This window comes from Emys orbicularis, chromosome 4 (assembly GCF_028017835.1).
Source record: "Emys orbicularis isolate rEmyOrb1 chromosome 4, rEmyOrb1.hap1, whole genome shotgun sequence".
NCBI classification, from domain to species: Eukaryota; Metazoa; Chordata; order Testudines; family Emydidae; genus Emys; species Emys orbicularis.
In genome coordinates this window covers 157,610,679-157,637,633 of record NC_088686.1, presented here as the reverse complement: position 1 = coordinate 157,637,633, position 26,955 = coordinate 157,610,679, and the positions used below count along the sequence as shown (strand labels likewise).

The following is a 26,955-nucleotide window of genomic DNA, read 5'->3' as shown; positions in this document are numbered from 1 at the left end:
GTGGCAGTGGCAGGTCAGCCTGCACCTCCTGGACTCCCATGTGTGCGGGGGGGGGGGGGTGTCACTCGTCGCCCGCCAATGGGTGCTCTCAGCCAGGCACTGCTTTCAGAGGTGATGGGGGGAGGGGGGCATCCCGGATGCCTGGGTCTCATAGAATCATAGAATATCAGGGTTGAAAGGGACCTCAGGAGGTCATCTAGTCCAACCCCCTGCTCAAAGCAGGACCAACCCCAACTAAATCATCCCAGCCAGGGCTTTGTCAAGCCTGACCTTAAAAACCTCTAAGGAAGGAGATTCCACCACCTCCCTAGGTAACCCGTTCCAGTGCTTCACCACCCTCCTAGTGAAAAAGTTTATATCTAATATCCAACCTAAACCTCCCCCACTGCAACTTGAGACCATTGCTCCTTGTTCTGTCATCTGCTACCACTGAGAACAGCCGAGCTCCATCCTCTTTGGAACCCCCCTTTCAGGTAGTTGAAGGCTGCTATCAAATCCCCTCTCACTCTTCTCTTCTGCAGACTAAACAATCCCAGTTCCCTCAGCCTCAACTCGTAAGTCACGTGTTCCAGCCCCCTAATCATTTTTGTTGCCCTCCGCTGGACTCTTTCCAATTTTTCCACATACTTCTTGTAGTGTGCGGCCCAAAACTGGACACAGTACCCCAGATGAGGCCCCACCAATGTCGAATAGAGGGGAATGATCACGTCCCTCGATCTGCTGGCAATGCCCCTACTAATACAGCCCCAAATGCCGTTAGCCTTCTTGGCAACGAGGGCACACTGTCGACTCATATCCAGCTTCTCGTCCACTGTAACCCCTAGGTCCGTTCCTGCAGAACTGCTACCTAGCCATTCGGTCCTTAGTCTGTAGCAGTGAATGGGATTCTTCCGTCCTAAGTGCAGGACTCTGCACTTGTCCTTGTTGAACCTCATCAGATTTCTTTTGGCCCAATCCTCTAATTTGTCTAGGTCCCTCTGTATCCTATCCCTACCCTCCAGCGGATCTACCACGCCTCCTAGTTTAGTGTCATCTGCAAACTTGCTGAGAGTGCAGTCCATGTCATCCTCCAGATCATTAATGAAGATATTGAACAAAACCGGCCCCAGGACCGACCCTTGGGGCACTCCACTTGATACCGGCTGCCAACTAGACATGGAGCCATTGATCACTACCCGTTGAGCCCGACGATCTAGCCAGCTTTCTATCCACCTTATAGTCCATTCATCCAGCCCATACTTCTTTAACTTGCCGGCAAGAATACTGTGGGAGACCGTATCAAAAGCTTTGCTGAAGTCAAGGAATAACACGTCCACTGCTTTCCCCTCATCCACAGAGCCAGTTATCTCCTCATAGAAGGCAATTAGGTTAGTCAGGCACGACTTCCCCTTGGTGAATCCATGCTGACTGTTCCTGATCACTTTCCTCTCCTCTAAGTGCTTCAGAATTGATTCCTTGAGGACCTGCTCCATGATTTTTTCAGGGACTGAGGTGAGGCTGACTGGCCTGTAGTTCCCCGGATCCTTCTTCTTCCCTTTTTTAAAGATGGGCACTACATTAGCCTTTTTCCAGTCATCCGGGACCTCCCCCGATCGCCATGAGTTTTCAAAGATAATGGCCAGTGGCTCTGCAATCACATCCGCCAACTCCTTTAGGACCCTCGGATGCAGCACATCCGGCCCCATGGACTTGTGCTCGTCCAGTTTTTCTAAATAGTCCTGAACCACTTCTTTCTCCACAGAGGGCTGGTCACCTCCTCCCCATGCTGTGCTGCCCAGGGCAGCAGTCTGGGAACTGACCTTGTTTGTGAAGACAGAGGCGAAAAAAGCATTGAGTACATTAGCTTTTTCCACATCCTCGGTCACTAGGTTGCCTCCCCCATTCAGTAAGGGGCCCACACTTTCCTTGACCACCTTGTTGCTAACATACCTGTAGAAACCCTTGTTACTCTTAACATCTCTTGCTAGCTGCAACTCCAAGTGTGATTTGGCCTTCCTGAGTTCACTCCTGCATGCCTGAGCAATATTTTTATACTCCTCCCTGTCATTTGTCCAATCTTCCACTTCTTGTAAGCTGCTTTTTTGCGTTTAAGATCAGCAAGGATTTCACTGTTTAGCCAAGCTGGTCGCCTGCCATATTTACTATTCTTTCTACACAGCGGGATGGTTTGTTCCTACAACCTCAATAAGGATTCTTTAAAATACAGCCAGGGGAGCAGGGCGTCCCGGATGCCTGGGTCCCATCCAATCTCTCCTCATAGAGCTGGGGGCACTGCTGACCCAGACTCCAGGGTCTCATCCAATCACACCCGGGGCGGGGGGCCTTGGAGTGATGACATCCTGGATCTCTGGGTCCCGTTCATTGCCCTGGGCTCTGGGAGCTCTGCGGGTCCCGCTCCCGGATGCCTGGGTTCTATTCCTCATCCCAGTCTCGCCCCCTGCAGCCTCTATGACCCTGCCCTGTACACGGTCCTCCTGGGGGCCCGCGTGCTGTCGGCCCCCGGCCCTGGCGCCGTCTCCGTCCCCATGAGCCATCTCATCCCCCACCCCTGCTACACCGTCTTCCGAGCCAGCGGGGAAAGACCCCTGCCAACCTCACCCCCAGTCTGCCTCCCAGACGCCGGGGTCCGATTCCCCCTGGACCCCGGGTGCTGTGTCACCAGCTGGGGGGACATCTGCCAAGGAGGTGAGTCCGGACGCCTGGGTTCTCTGGGAAGCCAGTGGAGTCTTAGGGTTAGAGATGGGGTGGGAGGCTGGGAGCCAGGACTCCTGGGTTCTATCCCTGACTCTGTGAAGGGCGTGGGGGTCTAGTGGTTAGAGCCAGGAATAGAACCCAGGTGTCCTGACTCCCCTCCTCCTCTTCCAGTTCCCTTCCCCACCCCAGAGCCCCCGCAGGAGGTGTCCGTCCCGCTGGTGGACACCCTGACCTGCGAGGCCCTCAGCTTCCTGGGCTCCTCCAGACCCGCCGGGACCCGGCAGATCCAGGACGACATGCTCTGCGCTGGGTACCCCGAGGGGCAGAGAGATGCCTGCCAAGTAACGCCCCCCCCCCCCCAGTGGCTGCTCCCTGTAACTGCAGCCTCCTGCTCCTGCCCCCTCTCACCCCCCAGTGGCTGGTCCCTGTAACTGCAGCCTCCTGCTCCTGCCCCCTCTCACCCCCCAGTGGCTGGTCCCTGTAACTGCAGCCTCCTGCTCCTGCCCCCTCTCACCCCCCAGTGGCTGGTCCCTGTAACTGCAGCCTCCTGCTCCTGCCCCCTCCCTCTAGTAGCTGCTCTCTGTAACTGCAGCCTCCTCCTGCTCCCAGCTCAATTCCCACCCCCACCCCCCACACCCCCTCCCACCGCCCCAGGAGTTAACCCTTTAGTTCCAGGGCTGAAGGCCAGGGAACGGAGTGCTGACGGGCATCACACGTTCAATTCGTTGCACCGTCTCTGGGGGGAAATTACCCCACAACCCTTGCTGCATGGCAACCTCAGCCTTCCCACAATGCATTGCACAGCTCCAGGGACATTATTGCAGTGCCTCAGCCTTCCCACAATGCACTGGGGCAGTAGCTGTGACTGCCATCAGCTCTTCCTGGGCGCTGTAGCCACGATGCATTTGCCCAGAAGTTGCCCAGTAGCCCTTGCCGGCTGCGGGGGATGTGATGGAAGACCCGTGGCTGGGCGGAGGATGGGGCACCCCAGAGGGTTGGGGGGGAGGGGAGGGATGCCCCGGTGGGGGTGGCATCAGTGTGATTGGAGGCCCCCTGGCTGGGTGGGGGAGGGGCAGAGGGGACCCCAGCTGGGTGGGGGGAAGGCTGACAACCCCCTGACCGGTTGGGGGTAAGGGGTTTCTAGATGGTTGGGGAAGAGGGGGGCCCAGTTGGGTGGGGGAAGGAAAAGGGGTGACATCCCTGGCTGGGTGACTAATTCCCCCCTTTCTGTTTCAGGGTGACTCCGGGGGGGGGCCTGGTCTGCCCATGGTGGGGAGCCTGGCTCCTGGCAGGGGTAGAGAGCAGGGGGGGGGACATGTGCATGGCCCCCCAACTGCCCAGGGGTCTACAGCCGAGTCAGCGCCTACAGCCACTGGGTACGGGAGCACGTCCCAGGTGCGCCCAGCGGTGTCATGGGGATCGGAGACTCCAGAGCCCCCTGCAGTGCGAACCCAGGCACCCTGCCCCTTCTGGCTGCTGCCGGCTGCAGGGAAAGGGGTGGAAAGCCCAGTAGGGGACGCCATGCTGCAGGGTTATCCCAGGGCTGGGCTAGCAGGGGCTGCGGGTCGGGAGTGAGGGGCACCGGCAGAGCTGGGGGTGGGGGATAAGGACAATTCCTTTCATCTTCTTTTGTTGTTTTTTAATAACTATTATTTACTAATTCATATAATTATTTAATACTAATGGATGGGTTTAATGCATTCTAATACACCATGGAACGGTGACGCCCTGCGTGTAGTATACGGATAGATGGCAAATGATAATAGAGCCGTGCGGGGAGGAGAGAAAAGGGGGGGACTGGAGACACAAGGGTGTTGATAATCACACCCTCAGCCCATGTGGAACAATAACACACGCCTGGTTTACTGCGGGCAGGGGATACAGACGCTTTTCAGTCGTGAATGTTTCCAAGGCAGAAATGGAATAGAACGAGCTATATATGTTGTGTGTGTGTGCGGGGAGGGAGGTCTACATGTGTGCAGTGCTGCCCCCTGCTGGAGGGAATCGGGGCAGTGTGTGTGTGTGTGTGTTGGAAAAAACTGGTTCACAACCCATGTGTGGCTCAGAATTAAGACCCCCCCCCCCCCCCACGCCGAGCATGGCACTCACTCTGGGGGGGCATTTGAAGCCAGGAGTCCCAGCTTTGGGGCCTCCAGCTCAAGTAGTTGTGCCTCCGTTTCCCCATTTTTGGAAGACACCTCTTCCCTAGCTCCACTCAAGTCTGCCCTAGTGGGGGGGGGGGGCACTACTCCCTGCCAAGCCAGAGGCAGCAGCTTGCTGGGCTGGGCCCATGGGTCAGGTGCTGGTGTCCAGATTATTTCCCATCATGCAACCTGACCTCTTTGTGCCCCTCCCCATATCAAGTGTGTCTTTGATCCAGGCACCCTAACTGGGGGGGTGGGCGGCATTCATACACCCCCCCCCCGGGTTAGACCTTCACTGGGCAGCTGGCCAATTTATTCCCTGTCTTACAGATGTTGCATCTCAGGGCTTTGGGATCCATCGCCGGGGTCTACCCGGGTTGGCCATCCTGCCCTCATGCCCCGGAACAACTTAAACCCTTCTCACCCAGCGAGTAGCAATAGAATGTGGATAGGGAAACTGAGTCACATGTAGCAGGCTTTCAAATTTCCCTCGAGCATTACAATACCTCTGCAACCACCATTCATGCCAGTCCCAAGCTGTCCCCACTGACCAGCCTCAATCACAGCTGCACTACTTATTCCCAAGAGTGAATGTTTTAAACGCTTTATGCCACTGAAGCAAATAAAACGTCCGGTTAAACGTTTAACAACCAACGGCCGAGAACTGGTGTCTGCTTTGCTTTTCCCTTAGCTTCATTTGCTCTGCAGAATCAAAATCCATTTACGCCTGGACAGAGGGATTTACACTGTACATTTTAAAAATAAAAACTAAGGAAATTCTCAGCCAAAAAACTTTGTGATGGTGAATAAAGGCAGTAAATTGTTAACCATAGACTTTGGATCCTTGATGTCTGATTTTATTTCATCTCATTTGGTTTCCACTGAAGAATACAGCCATTCTTTATATACAGACATGGTGTAGGGGGTTAAAGAAAAGAAGTGGGTACAGTAGATTTGATATTCCCCAGTTGAGATGTGGGTAAATGCCATATACCCCAAAGGAGAACACCCTTTACCCATGTTTACCCTTGAAGACACTATTGATAGATAGGAAGAGGTAGCATGATAGAAGACCCTGCCTTTCTGCAAATAAAAGGAAATTCCAAGACAAAAACATTGTGACGTGAAGGGTGTCGTTACGTATCCTTACACTCAAAGTCCATTTGAGATGGACATTTAGCAGGCGGTTTTGCCATTAGAAGAAAGATCCTTTTAGGCAGAGAATTTCTTTTTTAAAAAACTCCAAGGCAAAAAACTTTAATTTGGTGTGGGGGGGGGGGGGTTGGAAAGGATTCGTTCTCTTAAAAAGCACACAGGAGGTCAATGGCTGGAAAGACTGAGGCAGCTACGAGACGACTGGAGTTCAGCAGGAGAGCTAGAGGGGTTTTCACTGATTTTACAGGCACTCTAGAAGGAAGAACCCACAGAGGGAGACAAGGCACCTGACCAGACAGGAAACAGGGTCCTGGTCTTGACTTGCTGGGAATGCAGCCAGAACTCCCCTGCCATATAGACCTAGGCAGGGGGAACCAACCAACGTGAGAGGGTTTTTTTGGTGACAGGAAGCAGGTAAGAACGGCAGAAGGAGATGGCTTGATTGCTTAGCATCCAGGACATGAGGACAATGTGGACAGGATGCCTGTGGAGACATCTGGGATGGGGAATGCTGGCTGACTAGAGAAAACTACAGCAGCACCAAAGAGGAAGGAGAACCGGCTCCTCTCTGGGGAGGATGCTGCCTGCTGGCCACAGAGCTCCACCCTCCAGCCAGGTCCCCCAGCATGCTGGAGTGGTGACCGGAGGAGAGAAGCAGATCCTAGTGGCTGAGAAGAAGGAACCTGCTCCCCCAGGCTGGGAGGTTCTTGGCCACCACATCCAAGAGAAGACATTGGGTGCTGGTGGTTGGAGACTCCTTCTGAGGGGGCATAGAGATGGGGTCCACCTGGCCAAGAAGGGGAAGAGCATGTTCACGCACTGATTCCCCAACATTATCAGGTGGGCTTTGAATTAGCTTCAAAGATGGCAGCTGACAAAAGCCCACAGACAGGTATAAAAAAAGGTGACCTTAACAGATGGTTAATTATTGGGGGTGGGGGCATGGAAAATTACAATAGAGTCTTAGGAGCAACAACATCTTAGACATCTCTACACACATGCTAGGAGTACGGGGAAGAAACGGGAAGAACTGGAAGTCTTGGTACAGAAGGTCAATCATGCCTTCATTGGCATCCCAGAGAGCTGGTGGGATGAATCTCATGCCAGGAATATTGGTCTAGAGGGGACAGCTTGTTGAGGAAGAACAAGCAAGAAAAAAAGGGAGGGGGTGTTGCCTTATAGATCCGAAATGTATATACTTGTTCTGAGGTCCAGACCAATCCCTGTTGAAAGCCTCTGGGTGAAGATAAAATCAGGAGAGGGTGGAAATAGGGGACAAGGACATGGTAGGGGTCTACTGTAGACCACCAAATCAGGGGGTGGAAGAGGCATTTCTAGAACAACTCACGAAAGATCCCAAACACAATACTTTGTAGTAATGGGACCCTTGAGCCACCCAGCCAGCCAGCCACTGGAAAAGTAACGCAAAATAGCCAATGAGTTCTTGGCACATGCTGGAGACAACGCTTCTTGGCACTGGTGAGGCCTCAGCTGACATCCTGTGTCCAAGCCTGGGCACCGCACTTTCAGAACGATCAGGACAAATTGGAGAGAGTCTGGAGAAGAGCAACAAAAATGATCAGAGGTCTCAAGTTGCAGTGGGGCAGGTTTAGGTTGGATATTAGGAAAAACTATTTCACTAGGAGGGTGGTGAAGCACTGGAATGGGTTACCTAGGGAGGTGGTGGAATCTCCTTCCTTAGAGGTTTTGAAGGCCCGGCTTGAGAAAGCCCTGGCTGGGATGATTTAGTTGGGGATTGGTCCTGCTTTGAGCAGGGGGTTGGACTAGATGACCTCCCGAGGTCCCTTCCAGCCGGAGGTGCCTGGAGTCCTGTGATTAATGTCGGTAGAGCGATTTGCCCGGTGAGGGGTTAGAGATGGGCGTCTATCTTAGAACCCACCTGATGTTGGAAATGGTGAGAAGTGCGTCTTCTCTTAGGCCACCCTTGCCACTTGTGGTGGGTGTTGTGGAGCCGTCCGTATGCTGGGCTCTCTCGGGCTGCGCATTGCGGGAGTGGAATTGTAGGGGGGTTGGGGTCACAGCGAATCATTCCCACGATTCCTCTTAGATCGGTTCAGAGCCCAGCCGGGATCGGCAGCGGCCGAACACCTCCATGGCAGACGCCCTCAGCATGGAAAAGCGAGTGGCACTACCCATCAGTTGTCACTGGTCAGCCAACCGCCGGGTCTGCTCTGAGAGGCCCTGCTCTGCTGTGGAGCGGGGGCTGATGGCCTGGATCATGAAATGTGGCACTGCCCAGGAGGTTTCTGATGGATCTGAACATCTTCTGTCCTCCTGTTCTACTGGGACCAATGATGGGACCCAGGCTCTGCCCCTGCCCACCCACCCACCGGGCCCCAGGGGTTGTCAAGAGAAGAGGGATATCCCCGTGACGCTCTGAGGCCTGGCTGGCCACCATGGTAGGTCCCCCAATATTGGGGTGGTCAACAAAGGTCCGTGATGCGGAGACCTTCCGAAACGCAGCCCAGGAAGAAAAGGGACGTTTGCTTCCAAGCCCAGCTGGGGACCAGCTTCTCTGGCAGCTCCTCTGGGTGATGGAGCTGTTCACGGGACACCCAGGCGGTGGGAAGGAGCTTTTCAGTTCTGCTCTGAGCGCGGGCAGTGCCGTGCGGGCTGGGGAGACTGAAGGGTGGATGGAGGGAGCTGGCGCTCAGGCTCGCCCCATATCGACTTGCGGAGTGCTGCACAGCCCTTGCGCTGAGCTGGGGGATGGGCGGCTGGAAGCGGTCCTGGCTTTCGATTTGGCTCCCTGACTCGGAGACGTGGGGCTGCATTGTCAGGAACAGTGTGTGGCACGCAGGAGGAAACAGAGACGCGCTTGAGGCTGGAGACCATTAGCAGTTGCAGGACTCCACCTGTTTCCTATCCCCGGCTCTGGGAGAGGAGTGGGGGCTGGTGGGTTAGAGCGGGGGGGCTTGGAGCCAGGACTCCTGGGTTCTCTCCCCAGCTCTGGGAGGGGAGTGGGGGCTAGTGGGTTAGAGCAGGGGGGGCTGGGAGCCAGGACTCCTGGGTTCTCTCCCCAGCTCTGGGAGGGGAGTGGGGGCTCGTGGGTTAGAGCGGGGGGGGGCTTGGAGCCAGGACTCCTGGGTTCTCTCCCCAGCTCTGGGAGGGGAGTGGGGGCTATTGGGTTAGAGCAGGGGGGCTGGGAGCCAGGACTCCTGGGTTCTCTCCCCAGCTCTGGGAGGGGAGTGGGGGCTGGTGGGTTAGAGCAGGGGGGGGGGCTGGGAGCCAGGACTCCTGGGTTCTCTCCCCAGCTCTGGGAGGGGAGTGGGGGCTGGTGGGTTAGAGCGGGGGGGCTTGGAGCCAGGACTCCTGGGTTCTCTCCCCAGCTCTGGGAGGGGAGTGGGGGCTAGTGGGTTAGAGCAGGGGGGGCTGGGAGCCAGGACTCCTGGGTTCTCTCCCCAGCTCTGGGAGGGGAGTGGGGGCTCGTGGGTTAGAGCGGGGGGGCTTGGAGCCAGGACTCCTGGGTTCTCTCCCCAGCTCTGGGAGGGGAGTGGGGGCTATTGGGTTAGAGCAGGGGGGCTGGGAGCCAGGACTCCTGGGTTCTCTCCCCAGCTCTGGGAGGGGAGTGGGGGCTGGTGGGTTAGAGCAGGGGGGGGGGCTGGGAGCCAGGACTCCTGGGTTCTCTCCCCAGCTCTGGGAGGGGAGTGGGGGCTGGTGGGTTAGAGAAGTGGGGGCTGGGAGCCAGGACTCCTGGGTTCTCTCCCCAGCTCTGGGAGGGGAGTGGGGGCTATTGGGTTAGAGCAGGGGGGCTGGGAGCCAGGACTCCTGGGTTCTCTCCCCAGCTCTGGGAGGGGAGTGGGGGCTGGTGGGTTAGAGCAGGGGGGGCTGGGAGCCAGGACTCCTGGGTTCTCTCCCCAGCTCTGGGAGGGGAGTGGGGGCTGGTGGGTTAGAGCAGGGGGGGCTGGGAGCCAGGACTCCTGGGTTCTCTCCCCAGCTCTGGGAGGGAAGTGGGGGCTGGTAGTTAGAGCAGGGGGGGCTGGGAGCCAGGACTCCTGGGTTCTCTCTCCAGCTCTGGGAGGGGAGTGGGGGCTAGTGGGTTAGAGCGTAGGGGGCTGGAAGCCAGGACTCCTGGGTTCTCTCCCCAGCTCTGGGAGGGGAGTGGGGGCTGGTGGGTTACAGCAGGGGGGGGGCTGGGAGCCAGGACTTCTGGGTTCTCTCCCCAGCTCTGGGAGGGGAGTGGGTTAGAGCAGGGGGGGCTGGGAGCCAGGACTCCTGGGTTCTCTCTCCAGCTCTGGGAGGGGAGTGGGGTCTAGTGGGTTAGAGCGGGGGGGCTTGGAGCCAGGACTCCTGGGTTCTCTCCCCAGCTCTGGGAGGGGAGTGGGGGCTAGTGGGTTAGAGCAGGGGGGGCTGGGAGCCAGGACTCCTGGGTTCTCTCCCCAGCTCTGGGAGGGGAGTGGGGGCTCGTGGGTTAGAGCGGGGGGGGGCTTGGAGCCAGGACTCCTGGGTTCTCTCCCCAGCTCTGGGAGGGGAGTGGGGGCTATTGGGTTAGAGCAGGGGGGCTGGGAGCCAGGACTCCTGGGTTCTCTCCCCAGCTCTGGGAGGGGAGTGGGGGCTGGTGGGTTAGAGCAGGGGGGGGGGCTGGGAGCCAGGACTCCTGGGTTCTCTCCCCAGCTCTGGGAGGGGAGTGGGGGCTGGTGGGTTAGAGCGGGGGGGCTTGGAGCCAGGACTCCTGGGTTCTCTCCCCAGCTCTGGGAGGGGAGTGGGGGCTAGTGGGTTAGAGCAGGGGGGGCTGGGAGCCAGGACTCCTGGGTTCTCTCCCCAGCTCTGGGAGGGGAGTGGGGGCTCGTGGGTTAGAGCGGGGGGGCTTGGAGCCAGGACTCCTGGGTTCTCTCCCCAGCTCTGGGAGGGGAGTGGGGGCTATTGGGTTAGAGCAGGGGGGCTGGGAGCCAGGACTCCTGGGTTCTCTCCCCAGCTCTGGGAGGGGAGTGGGGGCTGGTGGGTTAGAGCAGGGGGGGGGGCTGGGAGCCAGGACTCCTGGGTTCTCTCCCCAGCTCTGGGAGGGGAGTGGGGGCTGGTGGGTTAGAGAAGTGGGGGCTGGGAGCCAGGACTCCTGGGTTCTCTCCCCAGCTCTGGGAGGGGAGTGGGGGCTATTGGGTTAGAGCAGGGGGGCTGGGAGCCAGGACTCCTGGGTTCTCTCCCCAGCTCTGGGAGGGGAGTGGGGGCTGGTGGGTTAGAGCAGGGGGGGCTGGGAGCCAGGACTCCTGGGTTCTCTCCCCAGCTCTGGGAGGGGAGTGGGGGCTGGTGGGTTAGAGCAGGGGGGGCTGGGAGCCAGGACTCCTGGGTTCTCTCCCCAGCTCTGGGAGGGAAGTGGGGGCTGGTAGTTAGAGCAGGGGGGGCTGGGAGCCAGGACTCCTGGGTTCTCTCTCCAGCTCTGGGAGGGGAGTGGGGGCTAGTGGGTTAGAGCGTAGGGGGCTGGAAGCCAGGACTCCTGGGTTCTCTCCCCAGCTCTGGGAGGGGAGTGGGGGCTGGTGGGTTACAGCAGGGGGGGGGGCTGGGAGCCAGGACTTCTGGGTTCTCTCCCCAGCTCTGGGAGGGGAGTGGGTTAGAGCAGGGGGGGCTGGGAGCCAGGACTCCTGGGTTCTCTCTCCAGCTCTGGGAGGGGAGTGGGGTCTAGTGGGTTAGAGCGGGGGGGCTTGGAGCCAGGACTCCTGGGTTCTCTCCCCAGCTCTGGGAGGGGAGTGGGGGCTGGTAGTTAGAGCATGGGGGGCTGGGAGCCAGGACTCCGGGGTTCTCTCCCCAGCTCTGAGAGGGGAGTGGGGGCTGGTGGGTTAGAGTAGGGGGGGCTGGGAGCCAGGACTCCTGGGTTCTCTCCCCAGCTCTGGGAGGGGAGTGGGGGCTGGTGGGTTAGAGCAGGGGGGGCTGGGAGCCAGGACTCCTGGGTTCTCTCCCCAGCTCTGGGAGGGAAGTGGGGGCTGGTAGTTAGAGCAGGGGGGGCTGGGAGCCAGGACTCCTGGGTTCTCTCTCCAGCTCTGGGAGGGGAGTGGGGGCTAGTGGGTTAGAGCGTGGGGGGCTGGGAGCCAGGACTCCTGGGTTCTCTCCCCAGCTCTGGGAGGGGAGTGGGGGCTGGTGGGATACAGCAGGGGGGGGGCTGGGAGCCAGGACTTCTGGGTTCTCTCCCCTGCTCTGGGAGGGGAGTGGGTTAGAGCAGGGGGGGCTGGGAGCCAGGACTCCTGGGTTCTCTCCCCAGCTCTGGGAGGGGACTGGGGGCTAGTGGGTTAGAGCGTGGGGGGCTGGGAGCCAGGACTCTGGGGTTCTCTCCCCAGCTCTGGGAGGGAAGTGGGGGCTAGTGGGTTAGAGCAGGGGGGGCTGGGAGCCAGGACTCCTGGGTTCTCTCCCTGGCTCTGGGAGGGGAGTAGGGGCTAGTGGGTTAGAGCAGGGGGAGCTGGGAGCCAGGACTCCTGGGTTCTCTCCCCAGCTCTGGGAGGGGAGTGGGGGCTAGTGGGTTAGAGCGTGGGGGGCTGGGAGCCAGGACTCCTGGGTTCTCTCCCCAGCTCTGGGAGGGGAGTCTGGGCTGGTGGGTTAGAGCAGGGTGGGCTGCGAGCCAGGACTCCTGGGACCCCTTTGGAGGGGGAGATATTTCAACCCCAAACTACTGCAATATTTGAACATCTGAGCAATGAGCTTAGCCCAGGAGCCGAAGCGGGAAAATGATGTAAAGGGGTGTCAGATAAAATCAGCCCGTTAAACCCAAAGTTGCCAAATTTGGGTGTTTCAGTAACGGCCACATTTCTTGCCAATAACGGAGATCTTGATAACACCTTCCCCCCCCACCCCCAGCCCAAGAGCTGCCATTAAAACCCTGCAGCCCAATGACATCAGGAGGACGCAGACAGAGAGTGTCAGGTAAGAGATCACCCCAGAATTGCCAATCCCAAACTGCGTGTCCGGCTCAGCAGAACTCATGAGATTGGCTTTCAAACCGTGAGATTCTGTAAAAACAACAAACTTTCGGGTTCTTTTGATTTGCATTCTGCTTTCGGAGCCTCTAGGGTGCACTGGGGTCCCATTTGGAAGCTTTCTCCACAGCCACCAGGGCTGGAAACTGCCTTTTCCTTTATGGACAAAGGCTGACGGAGTCACGTATCCACCTGACTCCAGGAGCTGGGGCTTTATGGAAAACAAGAATTAGCATGAGACTCATGACAAAATCATGAGAGCTGGCCAAGCTGTAACCCTCCCATAGAGCCCCATATCCCATCCCCCTCCCCGGAGCCAGCCAGTCCCCTGCCCTGGGGCAGGATGGGAGCCAACACCTCCTATAGGGGAAAGGTCCCATATCCTATTCCCCACCCCCCTAAGCCAGCCAGTCCCCGCCCTGGGGCAGGATTGGAGCTGGCTCCCTTTAGAAAGGCCCCGTATCCCGTTCCCCACCCCACCCCTGAGCCATCTTGACCCCAGGAGGTGGATGGGAGCCAGCGCCCCCTAGAGGGGAATGTTCCTACATTTCTGGCTATTCTGACTCCTGGTCATTCTAGTTTTTTCAGCTGAAGCCCCTCAGTGAATTATTCGGAGATCAGATACCAGGATGTCCCCCGAGAAAATCGCCCTCCTGCTTTTCACTGCGGCTTGGGTGCTGCCTGCTGGAACCTCAGAGGTAAGTGGCTTCAATACAGTATCCTTGCCCCGCCCCAGAGGTGGCTGCATCTCACCGATCCCACACAGATGTCCTGAAGAAGAGGGGAAGGTTTTCTGCATGGAAAATGTCAGGCTATGGTGTCTAGTGGTTTGTGGGGAGGGAATCTGGGAACCAGGACTCCTGGGTTCTCTCCCCAGCTCTGGGAGGGGAGTGGGGTCTAGTGGTTAGAGCAGGGAGGGCTGGGAGCCAGGACTCCTGGGTTCTCTCCTGGCTCTGGGAGGGGAGTGGGGGCTAGTGGTTAGAGCAGGGAGGGCTGGGAGCCAGGACTCCTGGGTTCTCTCCTGGCTCTGGGAGGGGAGTGGGGTCTAGTGGTTAGAGCAGGGAGGGCTGGGAGCCAGGACTCCTGGGTTCTCTCCTGGCTCTGGGAGGGGAGTGGGGTCTAGTGGTTAGAGCATGGGGGCTGGGAGCCAGGACTCCTGCGTTCTATTCCAGTGACACACCCTACACCTCATTTTCCAGCAATCTATAAAAAATAGGTAACCACTAGAGGAGATGAGGGCAAACTACGGCCCGTGGGCCACATCCGGCCCGCGGGACTGTCCTACCCGGCCCCTGAGCTCCCGGCCGGAGCGGGACACGTTGCCCGGCCACTCCCGCTGGGCAGCGTGAGGAACGCAGCTGGCTCTAGCCGGGTGTCGCGGCTGCGAGCTCCTGCTGCTGGTATGGGGGCGGGGAGCGGGGGGTCCTGGGGGGCAGTCGGGATGGGGAACAAGAAGGGTTGGGAGTGGGAGTCCCAGGGGGGGCTGTCAGGGGGTGTGGATAGGGGTCGGGGCAGTCAGGGGACAGGGAGCAGGAGGGGTTGAATAAGGGGGTGGGATCCCAGGAGGGGGCGGTCAGGGGACGAGGAGCAGAGGGCGGTTGGATACGGGGTGGGAGTCCTGGGGGGGGCTGTCAGGGGGCAGGGGTGTGGATAGGGGGCGGGGCAGTCAGGGGACAGGGAGCAGGGGGGGTTGGATAGGGGGTGGGGTCCCAGGGGGGTGGTTGGGGTGGGGGGTCCCCGGAGGGGGCAGTCAGGGGACAAGGAGCAGAGGGCGGTTGGATAGGGGGTGGGAGTCCCAGGGGGGGTGTCAGGGGGCAGGGGTGTGGATAGGGGGCGGGGCAGTCAGGGGACAGGGAGCAGGGGGGGTTGGATAGGGGGTGGGGTCCCAGGGGGGCGGTTAGGGGCGGGGGGTCCCAGGAGGGGGCAGTCAGGGGACAAGGAGTGGGGGAGTTGGATGGGGGGCCTGGGGCCAGGTGGAGCGGGGCATGTGTCAGGCACTGCACAGACCCTGACCGACTTCGGGGCCCCCGTTGTGCCAGGCACTGCAAAGACACACACACCAGATCTACACTTAACATGTGGATCCCCCTTGTGCCATCGCTCGGGGGGGGTGAAAAACTCACCCCCCTGAGCCCTGTCGTTAAGCCAACCCACCCGCCAGCGTAGACGCAGCTAAGAACTCTTCCCTGGCCCTCGCTCCTGTCTCTCGGCGAGGGGGAGTCAGTCGCGTTTCCACTACGATGCTGCGGCGGTATTCCCTGCAGAGCCCGGAGCGTAGCCACGGACCCCGTGCGAGATGGGCCTGGGGCCAGATTCACCCTGTTGATTATGCTCGTGCCCAAGGACCAGCCAGGCGCTGAGCTCCCTCGAACCGGTAGATCCCACTCCCCTCCCAGAGCCAGGGAGAGAACCCAGGAGTCCTGGCTCCCAGCCCCCCCGTTCTAACCACTAGACCCCACTCCCCTCCCAGAGCTGGGGATAGAACCCAGGAGTCCTGGCTCCCAGCCCCCTGCTCTAACCACTAGACCCCACTCCCCTCCCAGAGCTGCGGAGAGAACCCAGGAGTCCTGGCTCCCAACCCCCCCGTTCTAACCACTAGACCCCACTCCCCTCCCAGAGCTGGGGAGAGAACCCAGGAGTCCTGGCTCCCAGCCCCCCCATTCTAACCACTAGACCCCACTCCCCTCCTAGAGCTGGGGAGAGAACCCAGGAGTCCTGGCTCCCAGCCCCCCCATTCTAACCACTAGACCCCACTCCCCTCCCAGAGCCAGGGACAGAATCCAGGAGTCCTGGCTCCCAGCCCCCTTCTCTAACCCACTAGACCCCACTCCCCTCCTAGAGCTGGGGATAGAACCCAGGCATCCTAGCTCCTAGCCCCCCCCCTCCCGCTCTAACCACTAGACCCCACTCCCCTCCCAGAGCCTGGGAGAGAACCCAGGTGTCCTGGCTCCTCCAATACCTTCCCTGCTCCGACCACTAGAGTTGGCCATTCCCGTTGCAATCAGCCCCACCTTCTTCCCAGCATGAGCGACCGGAATGAATTAAATGACGTCCCCATGCGCCTTGTGTCACGCCTGACCATGAGCCAAACCCTCTCCTAGGCCAGCCCCCCCGGGACCGGCGTGGGAGAAGGAAACCCCACGCTCGATTTGGCCTTCTCCTCGGTGGATGACCTGTACAAAGGCTGCACGTACGCCATGAGGCAACATCTCCCGTCCCTGATAAAAAAGGAGCTGACCAAGAACAAGAATTTCTACCTGGCTTGGAACAAGGCCAAGAAGGAGTGGATGAGGAAGACGAATACGTACATCTTCCCCAACACGATGAAAGCTTTCTGCAGCGTCGCAGTGGTGGCCTACACCTTAAACAACCCGCCTCTGTACAAGGACTTCAACACAGCCACCAGGACGGGCTGGACGGGACCCGACGCTTACGCCAGCTACCCCTTCAAGGCTTTGCATTTCCTGCTGACCCAGGCACCCAAAGACATATGGGGGATAACACCCAGTTGTGCCACCGTCTACAGAGGAACTGACGTAATGTTCTCCATCAGCCGCAGCCACTTGTTCCGCTTTGGCCAGTTCACTTCCACCTCAAAGAGCTCGAAGGCGGCGGCCAATTTCGGCGGAAAGACCTTCCTCATCCTGGTTTCCTGCACGGGGTATGCGCTTCGGGACCTGTCCCACTTCCCTAAAGAAGAAGAGGTGCTGGTGCCGCCCTCCGAGATGTTCCAGGTCACCTGGAGCAAGGGCACATTGACGAGCCAGACTGTCCACGCCAAGTCGGTGGGCGTCTGCAGCAACCACAACTGCGCCTACACAAGGAAAGGTGAGGATGGGGAGGCAGGACGTGAGCTATGGAGTTCCACCAGGGGGTTAAGAACAGGCTACAGCTCAGTGAGACACGGGGCCTTTCCCCACTAGGGGGCGCCGGCTTCAGTCCAGCCGCAGGGAAGGGGATGGGGTGTCTCGGGGCGACAAGGAAAATGAACTGCCTCTTTCCTATTTTCCAGGAGACCCCAATGTGAAGAGATGCCCTCCTCACCAAGGTACGAGGGGCTCATCCCTCGGCTGGGCAGGTTGTGGGTGGGAGAGTAGAGCCAGTAGTTGCAGGACTCCTGGGTTCTGTCCCCAGCTCTGGGAGGGGAGTGGGGTCTAGTGGTTAGAGCAGGGGGGGCTGGGAGCCAGGATTCCTGGGTTCTCTCCCCAGCTCTGGGAGAGGAGTGGGGTCTAGTGGTTAGAGCAGGGGGGGCTGGGAGCCAGGACTCCTGGGTTATTTCCCCACTTCAGCCACTGACTTCTTGGTTGAGTTTAGGCACATCCGTGTGCCCAAATTACCCCCCATGCCGGGGGAAGAATTTTATCGGGACGTCTGGTCACCCTAGTTAGACCGGGGGGGCTGGGAGCCGGGACTCCTGGGTTCTCTCCCCAGCTCTGGGAGGGGAGTGGGGTCTAGGGGTTAGAGCAGGGGGGGCTGGGAGCCAGGATTCCTGGGTTCTCTCCCCAGCTCAGCCACTGACCCCCTGGTTGAGTTTAGGCACATCCGTGTGCCCCAATTACCCCCCATGCCGGGGGAAGAATAGAACTGACCAGGCTCTGCTAAGTGGGGTCTTGGCTGTGGCTGAGGGGTGTCCTGCTGGCTAACATGGGGCGTGTCTGTGTCTCCCCGCAGTGCTGCACTTGTGAGGCCCCAGAGCGAGGAGGGGCAGCAGCAACCCAGGGCTGCCTTTAGCCAGGAGCTCCGTGGAGCATCGTGCGCGTGGCCTTGTCTACCTAGGCGGGCAAAAATTCCCCATGTGCTTTTCCGCTGTCACTAACGGGGAATCGCTGTAGCAAAACACACCTCGTCCCCACCGCTCTGTTGACTCCTGTTTAAGCTTCTTCCCTCGCAGGTCTGCGCTTTTCCCGACAGCTGGACCACAGCCGGAGCCAGTCTCCCCGGTGCATGGCCCTGTGCATGGTGGGATTTTTCCTAGGGTGCACTGCAGGAGGACAGGAAAGTAGAGTGATGATCAAACCTCCAGGAATACGTCCAACCCAAACTGGCAACCCCAGCCGTGCAGACGAGGGTGCTCGTGGGTTTGCCCCATTGAGGTTCTCCAGTTGTATGAGGGCCATTGATGGGACTCTAACCTTAACCCTAACCCTAACCCGAAGCTCATCAACAGAAAGGCCTTAGCCCTGCAGCTCTAGGTTCATAGATTCCCAGATTTCCAGACCAGCAGGAACCGTTGTGGTCATCTGGTCTGAGGCCAGCCAGAGAACTTCCCCCAAACAAAGGCCTAGGGCAGATCTTTTAGAAAACCATCCAATCTAGGTTAAAATCATCAGCGATGGAGGATCCACCACGACCCTTGGTTAATTGCACCGATGGTCAATTCCCCTCACGGTCAAAAATTTACACCGTCTTTCCCGTGTGAATTTGTCCAGCTTCAATATCCGGCCAGTGGCTCACATTAGACCTTTCTCTGCTAGATTGGAGATCCCATTATCAAATATTTGTTCCCCACATAGGTCCTTCTAGACTGGGACCAAGTCACCCCGGGAGCGTCTCTTTGCTAAGCTAAATAGATTGACCTCCAGGAGGCAAGTTGTCTAAGCCTTCAGTCACTCACCTGGTTCTTCTCTGTCCGCTCTTCAACCATCCAACTGATGCTTATTCTCGTTCTGTGTCTGCCCCTACAATAAACACACCCGCATTGCAATGTGTTTGGCTTTCTAGAGACCCTGCCGTGCTGCCGGGGGAGGAGAATTGGAGGTCACCACATTTGACCCTTTATTGACATGAGCCCGTTAGAGGTTCGCGGCCGTGGCGCGGACGCCGGCGAGCGTACCAGCTGGGGTAGGGGGGCTAGGAAAGCCGCGCTGGAAAGGGAGGTGCCGGGTTTGTGACTGGGCCTCATGGCAAAGGGTGGATACGCTGCAGCCGCTAGCAATGGGCTCTGTTCCCTTTATCCAGCTCTGCCGCGTTTACTCCGGAAGCTCTGGGCTTGGCCTTCTGCTACCCTGTGAGCCCAGGCCCTGTGTGGCTTCAGGAGTATAAGGGCATGAACAAGGACAAGGAAGAGGTGATGGGCTGGCTGGCTCCAGGGGTGGGGAATGGGAGATGGGGCCTTTCCCCTCTAGGGGGCGCCGGCCCCGATCCAGCCCCAGGGCAGGAGACTGGCTGGCTCAGGGGCTGGGGAATGGGACATGGGGCCTTGCCCCTCTAGGGGGCATTGGCTCCAATCCAGCCTCAGAATATAGGTGAGGCCCAGCCACTGGTACCCATATAACCTGGTTCCCAGGGAAGACAGGAGGCTCCGAGATGGCACGGCCCTGACGGTACCGGGATCAAAGTTGTTTAAATCTCGAGCTCGGAAACAAACAGCCCCAGACTCTGAAAAGAGAAGGAGCAAAGGAATTTGCTACACACAAGCTCCCCCTAGTGGTGAGTGATGCAAGGAGCGGAGCCATCTAAGAGCCGGGGAATGGGTAGGAATAAAGGGGTGACCCTCTCCAAGGACCCCCGACACCGGTGGCGTCGGCAGCTCCAAAGGCCGGGTTCAATAGCCGGGGGTTCCTCTTCAGAGTACAGAACAAAAACCCTGGGAAATCTGGCAAAGCTAAACCCCGGCCCTGGTATTTTGGGCTGTTGCCCTTTGCCTCAGTTTCCCACCTCGCAGGGACCCTTCCGCTGCACCCCAGTCGCCGTTTGCTGGCCAGAATCCTAGCACCCAGGGGTGCATCCAGGCAGGTTGCAGGGGGATATAAGAACATAAGAACGGCCAGACTAGGTCAGGCCAAAGGTCCATCTAGCCCAGTATCCTGTCCTCCGACAGTGGCCAGTGCCAGGTGCCCCAGAGGGAATGAACAGAACAGGTAATCATCAAGTGATCCATCCCCTGTCGCCCATTCCCAGCTTCTGGCAAACAAGGGCTAGGGACACCATCCCTGCCCATCCTGGCTAATAGCCATTGATGGACCTATCCTCCATGAACTTATCTAGTTCCTTTTTGATTTTTCCTTTATGATGGCTGCCTATAAATACATCAGAGGGATAAACACCAGGGAGGGAGAGCAATTATTTAAGCTCAGTACCAAGGTGGACACAAGAACAAATGGATATAAGCTGACCATCAGGAAGTTTAGACTTGAAATTAGATGAAGGTTTCTAACCATCCAAGGAGCGAAGTTCTGGAACAGCCTCCCAAGGGGAGCAGTGGGGGGGGGAACCTACCTGGCTTCAAGACAGAGCTTGATCAGTTTATGGAGGGGACGGTATGAGGGGACATGTAGCCGATCTGTGACTGCCAGCCGCAAATTTTCTTTTTTTCTTTTTTTTAATTTGTTTGGTTTTCTTCATTCCCCCCCCCCCACCCCACCCCCCCGAAATAAAGAAGTTGGTGAAATTGACAAAACGTTTCACACTCACCGAATCTCCATTTTTTTCCCCGGAAAGAAAAGTTTGGTATGAAAACTTCCGCTCGGCTCTAGATTTAAATGTCGCTCTGGGTCCCCGGCCTGCTGGGCAGAGAGAAACTCTGCGCCCCGCGCCAGCCGCTCGGCGTTTATAGCACCTCTCCCCGGCTAGCATGTTCAAATAGTGGCCACGCTGGAGGTGATTAGATCTCAGGGGTTCATTTCCCCAAACGATTAAATCCTGCAACTGTCGACAAAATCTATGTTGCCTCTGCTGTCCCCTCTCCCCCCCCCCCCCCCCCCCGCCCCAGGCCCCGCTGGAGACCTGTTAAAAAAATCCAACACTACTGTTGATACATTGCAGTATCTGCTACTGCAATGCGGGCGTTTATTGCAGTAGCAGATACAGGGCTGGAGAATATGAGGGTGGAAAGGTCACAGGCTCATACACACACACACACACACACCTGGCCCTGATCCCCTCCAGCAGGGGGCAGCGCTGTTCACACACACACACAACGTTCCTGGCTAAAAACATCCCAGGGGGTTGCTGCTTCCTCTCCTTGCTCCGGTGCGGCGGGCACCTCACAAATAAAGCACTGCGGGGAGACACAAGCGCACACCACGTTAGCCGTCCGCACGCGCCTGAGCCACAGACCCACACCCACCCCCGCCACGGCACTTTGCCCGACTGGATGGGTGCCAGTGCCCTCCAACACAGCGGGGGAAACTGAGGCACAGAGGGGGCAGAGATGCCCCCAAACTCACCCAGGGAGTCAGTTGCAGAACAGGAAAAAGAACCCAGGTGTCCTGATTCTTAGCCCCCCCCCAACCTTCTAGACCCCACCCCACTCCCCTCCCAGAGCTGGGGATAGAACCCAGGAGCCCTGGCTCCCAGCCCCCCCTGCTCTGACCCACTAGACCCCACTCCCCTCCCAGAGTCAGGGAGAGAACCCAGGAGTCCTGGCTCCCAGCCCCTGCTCTAAACACTAGACCCCACTTCCCTCCCAGTGCTGGGGAGAGAACCCAGGAGTCCTGGCTCCCAGCCCCCCCTGCTCTAACCACTAGACCCCACTTCCCTCCCAGCACTGGGGAGAGAACCCAGGAGTTCTGGCTCCCAGCCCCCCTGCTCTGACCCACTAGACCCCACTCCCCTCCCAGAGCCAGGGAGAGAACCCAGGAGTCCTGCAAGTAATTGTCTCAAGCCCCATGCACGCCCCCTGTCCAGCCAAGGGATGAGCCCCCACCCCTACCCCCATACCTTGGTGATCAGGGCAGCTCATTGTACTGTTCCCTTCTGGAAAACAGAAAATAGACAATTAATTTTCCCTGCCACCCGCCGAGCCAGCCAGTCCCCTGGCCTGGAGTGGGATAGGAGCCGGCGCCCCCTAGAGGGGAAAGGCCCTGTGTCCTATTCCTCACCCCACCCCACCCCCGGGCCAGACCTGAGCTGTCACCCCCTAGGGGCTAGTTTTTATCTCCCTGGTGGCCTTCCATAGCTCACGTCCCTCCTCGCATCCTCCCCCTCACCTTTCCCCAGGTAGGCACAGTTACGGTTGCTGCAGATGCCCACCGACTTGGCGTGCACCGTCTTATTCATTGGCGTCTCCTTGACCCCGGTGACCCGGAACATCTCGTAGGGCGGCACCACCATCTCCCCTTCCCACGGGAAGCAGGACAGATTCCCCACCGGGAACCCCTGGCACGAGACCAGCACGAAGAAAGTCGTGCGTCCAAATTCCTCCGCCTCCTGCCTCTTCTCTGAGGTGGACGTGAACTGGCTGAAGCGGAACAAACCCTTGATGGAGAACTTCACCATGGTTCCTCGGTAGACTTTGGCACAACTGGGCTCCTTGGCTCCTAGCTTCTCGGCCGCCTGGGTCAGGAGGAAATGCAAGGACTTGAAGGCAAAGCCGGCATATGCCTGGGGGCTCTTGCACGCCGTTCTGGTCGCCACGTTGAACGACGCATAGAGTGGTGGCACTTCCAAAGTGTAGGCCAAGACAGCGACGCTGTAGAGGGCCCTCAATGTCTTGGGGAAGATTGTTTGGTTCTCCATCTTCATCCACATCTCCTTGGCTTGGTCCCACGCCTCACAGAACAGCTGGTTCTCCTCCAGCTCCTCTTCCAGCAGGGATGGGAGGCGCCGTTTCATGGCCTTCACACAACCTCTGTAGAGGTCGTCCAGGGAGTTGGAGGCCAAGTTCAGGGTGGGGTTCCCCTCCGCCGTGCGGATCTCATCGGGGCGGGGCTGGAACAACCATCAGCTCAAGGTCAGGTGTGAACCTTCATGGACAATGCTTCAGAAATGACCCATGCAGGGAAGAACGGGGATTGCACACAGGGGGTTTCTGCTGAGGGGAATTTCCAGAAGTGGGGCCTAATGGTTAGAGCTGGAGAGGGGACTGGTTTCAATTCCCAGATCTAGGAGGGGAGGGGAGTCTAGGGGGCTAGATCGGGGTAGGGGGCTGGGAGCCAGGATTCCTGGGTTCTATCCCAGCTCTGGGAGGGGAGTGGGGTCTAATGGTTATAACAGGGAGGGCTGGGAGCCAGGACTCCTGGGTTCTATCCCTGGCTCTGCCATCACTGGGTGACCTTGGGCAAATCTCCACATGTTTCTGTGGAGATTGTTTCCTGTCCCACCCTTCGTCTAGTCAGACTGGCAGCTCTTCGGGGCAGGGCCTGTGTTTGTGTTGTGCCCGGCACACCGGGGGCCTCGATAGCTCCCCTGGGGTCTGGGCTGGTGGATGGGGCTTTCCGGTGCTTCTCCAACACAAATTATACCAGCAAGTGGCCAATATCTGCCTTTTACAGATTGTTGGAAATTCAAGCACAGAATGTTTCAGCCTCCTCTGGGGTGGGACAGCGGGGGAACAGCCACACATAATGTTGCACAGGGATGGCTTGCCCTGAGCTGAGATGCAGCCACCTCTGGGGTGGGGCAGCTGGGGAACAGCTGCATGTAACACCTCACAGGGATGACTCACCCAGCACTAAGATGCAGCCACCTCTGGGGTGGGGCAGGGATATTGTATCGAAGCCACTTACCTCTGAGGTTCCAGCAGGCAGCACCCAAGCCGCAGTGAAAAGCAGGAGGGCGACTTTCTCGGGGGACATCCTGGTAGCTGATCCCTGAATAATTCCCTGAATAATTCACTGAGGGGCTTCAGCTGAAAAACCCCAAAATGGCCAGATCAGAATAGCCAGCCACGTAGGAACATTCCCCTCTAGGGGGCGTCAGCTCCCCTCCACCCCCAGGGCAGGGGACTGGCTGGCTCGGGGGCGGGGGGGGGGGGGGAATGGGACACGGGGCCATGTAGGAGGGGTAGCTCTTACTCCCGCTCTCTGTCTGATTCCTCTCAATCACATCGGTCTGGGCGGTTTTATAAAGCCCAAGGCAGGCCCTGGGCGGGGGGGGGGAGGAATCAGTTTCTAAGATCCCTATCTGCCCAGAGCGCGGCCGTTACTGATGTGACCAGCCCACGGGACTGATTTTATCTGAGTCCCTCTATTCGTACATTTGCCCACCTCCGCCCATTTGCTAAGTCGATTCCTCAATCAGCAGACACAGGCGCGGGAAGTGGGGGTGCGGGGGGGTGCAGGTTTTATGCGGGGCCGCCAGCTCCATGCCCGGGGATCCACTCCTCGGCTCGGGTCCCGGGGGCCTGCCACCAGCCACTGGCCCCACGCCACACACTCCGCTCCCCAACCCCGCACCTGGGGCTTGGGTCCCAGCTGCCAGCCCCACTCCCCGGCCACTGGCCCTGTGCCCGAGGCCCACGCCCAGGGCCCCACTCCCAGCCCCGTCCCTGGGGTTCTGTTTCTGGGGCCCTGGCTGCCGGCCCCACTCCCCGGCCGCTGGCCCCAGGCCCAGCCCCACTCCCTGCTCCCAGGCTTCCACTCCCGGTGCCCCACACCAAGCCCCATGGCCGGGGCTCTGCTCCTGGCCCCGCACATGGGGTCCCGGCTGCCGGCCCCTTCTCCTGGCTCCACACCCACCCCTCCAGCTGTGACCACACCTCAGCCCCCTTCCCCCTGTCCGGGTCCCCCCCTCCCAGAGACACAGCCCAGGGGTTAGGGGGCTGGCTTCCAGCACCCCCACGACTGAAAATAGTCCAGCGCCACTGTCAGCGGATGTTTAGATCTCGAAGCAATTCAGGGTGGAAATAAGTCCCCCGACAAGGAGAACCCCAGAGTCCTGCCTCCCCCGCTGACGCTGTAACGGCCCCCCCATCTCTGCCTCTTAGCACCGTAATGGCTCACGGGGCAGGTTTGTCCTTAAAGTCCGGCTCCTGCTAGGAGCCAGTGAGGAGCGGCAGCAGGGTTGGTTCAGATGAGGCGCGGCCTGGCACCGTGGGCTCCTGATCTGTCGCTGGAGTCCAAGGCGCCACCACCGCACCGATAATTACTAATGTGCAGCGCCGAGCACAAGGCCAGGCCGTATCCTGCCAGGCAGGGGCTCGGAAAAGGCTCTCGGGGTCCTTGAGGACAAGCAACCCAGCGTGGGCTCCCAGAGCGAAGAGCTGGTGTGATCCCGGGATGCACAAACAGGGGAATGGCGAGGAGGAGCTGAGGGTTTATTTGCCCCCTGGATTTGGCCTTGGTGCGACCGCGGCTGGGGTCCTGTGTCCAGTTCTGGTGCCCACCACTCGAGAAGGACATGGATCGGCTGGAGAGGGGTCAGAGAAGAGCCAGGAGAATGATTAAAGGATTGGACAACCTGCCTTAGAGTGAGAGACTCACGGAGCTCAAGCTGTTTAGAGGAACAAAGAGAAGGCCACGGGGTGACTAGATCATGGTCTACAAGTACCTCCATGGGGAACAGACGTGATCGTGGGCTCCTCAGTCTAGCAGAGAAAAGTCTGACACGAGCCAATGGCTGGAGGCTGAAGCTAGACCCGTTCAGATGGGAAATAAGGCAGAAATTCTTTACGGTGAGCGTAATGGACCATGGGAACAACGTAGGCTCCAGCCGGCTTCTCAGGAGCATGCGTCCAACCTAAGTTGGACCAACATCTCTTATCACTTCCTGCCATGCACCGGTCACCTCTCAAGCTATTTGTCTTACGGGGCATGGGGTCAGAGCATGGCACGGAGGGGAAGAGATAAATTGGATGTGCCACAAAGGGGCGCTTATCACAAGGGCCATTTCAGCAGCTGCCCCGATAAGATAATGTTTGTTTCCAACCCACAATGCATGCTTAGAAAGATGTCCACCTCTCACCCCGGCCATCCAGGCAGCTCAAATCACTCTGCTGACATAAAGGACTTCATCCTCTCAGAACGGGATGCGGGGGTTATTATCCCCGAATCACAGGTGGGTAAACTGAGGCACCAAGGACACAATTTCCTCGGAACGTCCTTCGGGGTTTTTTTTCCTGTCTATTCAATTTGTTTGTTTGCAATCTCAATCTTTTTTTTTTTTAATTATTTTCTCTTTAAGGAGAAGTTATTTTCAGCCTTAACAAAGTTTTTTGCCTTGAACTTTCCTTAGTTTTTGGGTTTTTTGTTTTTTTGTTTTTGTTTTTGGTCTATTCAATTTGTTTTGGTTGGTTGTGTCTGTGTGTGTTTGTTTGTGATCTCGACCATTCTGTGATATTATTTTCTCTTTCAGTAACAGAAAAGTTATTTTCATCCTTAACTGTGGGGGGGGAGGGTTGCCTTGAAATTTCCTCATTTTTTTAAGGAAATTGTTTGCAAAAAGGATCTTTCTTTTAACAACAAAACCTCTTGCTGAATTTTGATCTCAGCTATTTTAACTTAGGGATATACATTTGCATCCTTCACTTCCCCTTAACACAGATGTTTGTCTTGGAATGTCTAAATATTTGCAGAAGTGCAGATTCTTCTCAAAATCTCTCTTCCAAAATATAAAGAGTGGCTGTATTCATCGGTCCATATACAAATTAACTGAAATCAAATCAGGCAGCAACGTATCTAAAGTCAGTTGTTAACGATATATTGAATTTCTTCATCACAACCAAGTTTTTAGCAGAGAATTCCTTTTTTCTTTTTAAAGTACAGCATTGGCAAAAAGCCTTTCTGTCTGGCAACAAAGACGGATTTTATTCTCCAGTGCAAATAACATGAAAGAGAAATAAGATCTGGCAGCAAAATATCGAAAGTCATTTGTTAAAAGTTCTTTAGCATCACAAAGATTTTGGATGGGGAATTTCCACAGTTTGACGTTTATTGTAAAGGGTTTGCAGAAAGGAAATACTTCCTCTGGCTAGGAGAAAAGATGGATTTTTATTCTATACAGCAAATAAAATTGAGGCAAAAGAGATGCAGGCACCAAGTGAGATTTTTAAAGTTTATTGAAAGTTTTTTCTGTGTAATAAAGGGTTTAACATTTTTCTCTTGGACATAGGTCATTGACGTGCGGTTGAGATGGGTAGATGGGGAACGCATCGGCCTGGACTGAAGAGAGGTTGTAGATGGGCAGTAACGCGGGAGGGAAGGGTAATACCGGGCACACAAGCTTTTGATTAATTAAAAATAAATAAATATAGGTCATAAATAGCACCTTACCATTCAAAACCATCTAAGAGAGAAAGGTTATAGCGCCCCCTACCGAGCCCCCACCCCGCTCCCTGCAGCCCAGCGCCCCCTACAGAACCCCGCGCCCACTCCCTGCAGCCC

At 57.7% G+C, this 26,955-nt stretch overlaps 2 protein-coding genes and 1 pseudogene across 2 annotated transcripts; 1 reads left to right on the top strand and 2 right to left on the bottom strand.

The window, feature by feature from the left end:
• LOC135877976 (RING finger protein 112-like) overlaps positions 1–26,955 on the bottom strand; it is a 1,138,053-nt pseudogene that overhangs the window by 436,185 nt on the left and 674,913 nt on the right.
• On the top strand, positions 12,837–17,733 carry LOC135878647 (NAD(P)(+)--arginine ADP-ribosyltransferase 2-like). The gene is made up of 5 exons (XM_065404368.1): positions 12,837–12,860; positions 13,493–13,611; positions 16,015–16,741; positions 16,926–16,961; positions 17,585–17,733. Exons 2-5 carry the CDS (start codon positions 13,543–13,545, stop codon positions 17,596–17,598), a joined length of 846 nt encoding a protein of 281 aa, XP_065260440.1. The 5' UTR covers positions 12,837–12,860; positions 13,493–13,542; the 3' UTR covers positions 17,599–17,733.
• Positions 20,735–23,430, bottom strand: LOC135878720 (erythroblast NAD(P)(+)--arginine ADP-ribosyltransferase-like). Its single transcript, XM_065404453.1, has 4 exons — positions 23,362–23,430; positions 21,844–22,564; positions 21,575–21,610; positions 20,735–20,912 (listed from the first exon to the last, which is right to left on the bottom strand). Exons 1-4 carry the CDS (start codon positions 23,428–23,430, stop codon positions 20,899–20,901), a joined length of 840 nt encoding a protein of 279 aa, XP_065260525.1. The 3' UTR covers positions 20,735–20,898.